We start from the raw sequence: 457 nt of genomic DNA, 5'->3' as shown, positions 1-457 counted from the left end.
AAGACACTTTTGGGAACGGAAGTGTTGGTGACGGTCTGAGACATCACCGCCAAACTGGGAACCGGGGAGATGGCCGAGACTGAACCCAAGACCATGCAGGATCTCACCTCGGTGGTGCAGACACTCCTGCAACAGAGGCAAGATAAATTTCAGACCATGTCCGATCAGATCATTGGAAGAATTGATGACATGAGTAGTCACATTGATGACCTGGAGAAAAACATTGCAGACCTCATGACACAGGCTGGAGAGGAAGAACTGGAAGGTGAAAACAAGATACCCGCTACACAAAAGAGTTGAAGGTTGCTAATTTACACTGAAATCTGGAACATTGTTTTTACAAGCCAAGAGAAGACCAAATGGCTTTTTGCAACTAACTACTATGTGCAGACAGGTTTTATATTACACAGTGTGCATTCTTCTTATCACATATTATATAGCTAGTTTATTGAATGAT

The 457-nt window shown here is 43.1% G+C and overlaps 1 protein-coding gene across 1 annotated transcript; it reads left to right on the top strand.

Annotated features, from left to right (window-relative positions):
* Positions 1 to 457, top strand: LOC308507043 (heat shock factor-binding protein 1-like). The gene has a single exon (XM_081071288.1). It carries the CDS (start codon positions 70 to 72, stop codon positions 298 to 300), a length of 231 nt encoding a protein of 76 aa, XP_080927414.1. The 5' UTR covers positions 1 to 69; the 3' UTR covers positions 301 to 457.

The sequence above is a fragment of the Rhinolophus hipposideros genome, assembly GCF_964194185.1.
Source record: "Rhinolophus hipposideros genome assembly, chromosome: 14".
Lineage (NCBI taxonomy): Eukaryota > Metazoa > Chordata > Mammalia > Chiroptera > Rhinolophidae > Rhinolophus > Rhinolophus hipposideros.
The sequence above is the reverse complement of the archived record's forward strand: the minus strand, read 5'-3'. Positions and strand labels throughout refer to the sequence as shown.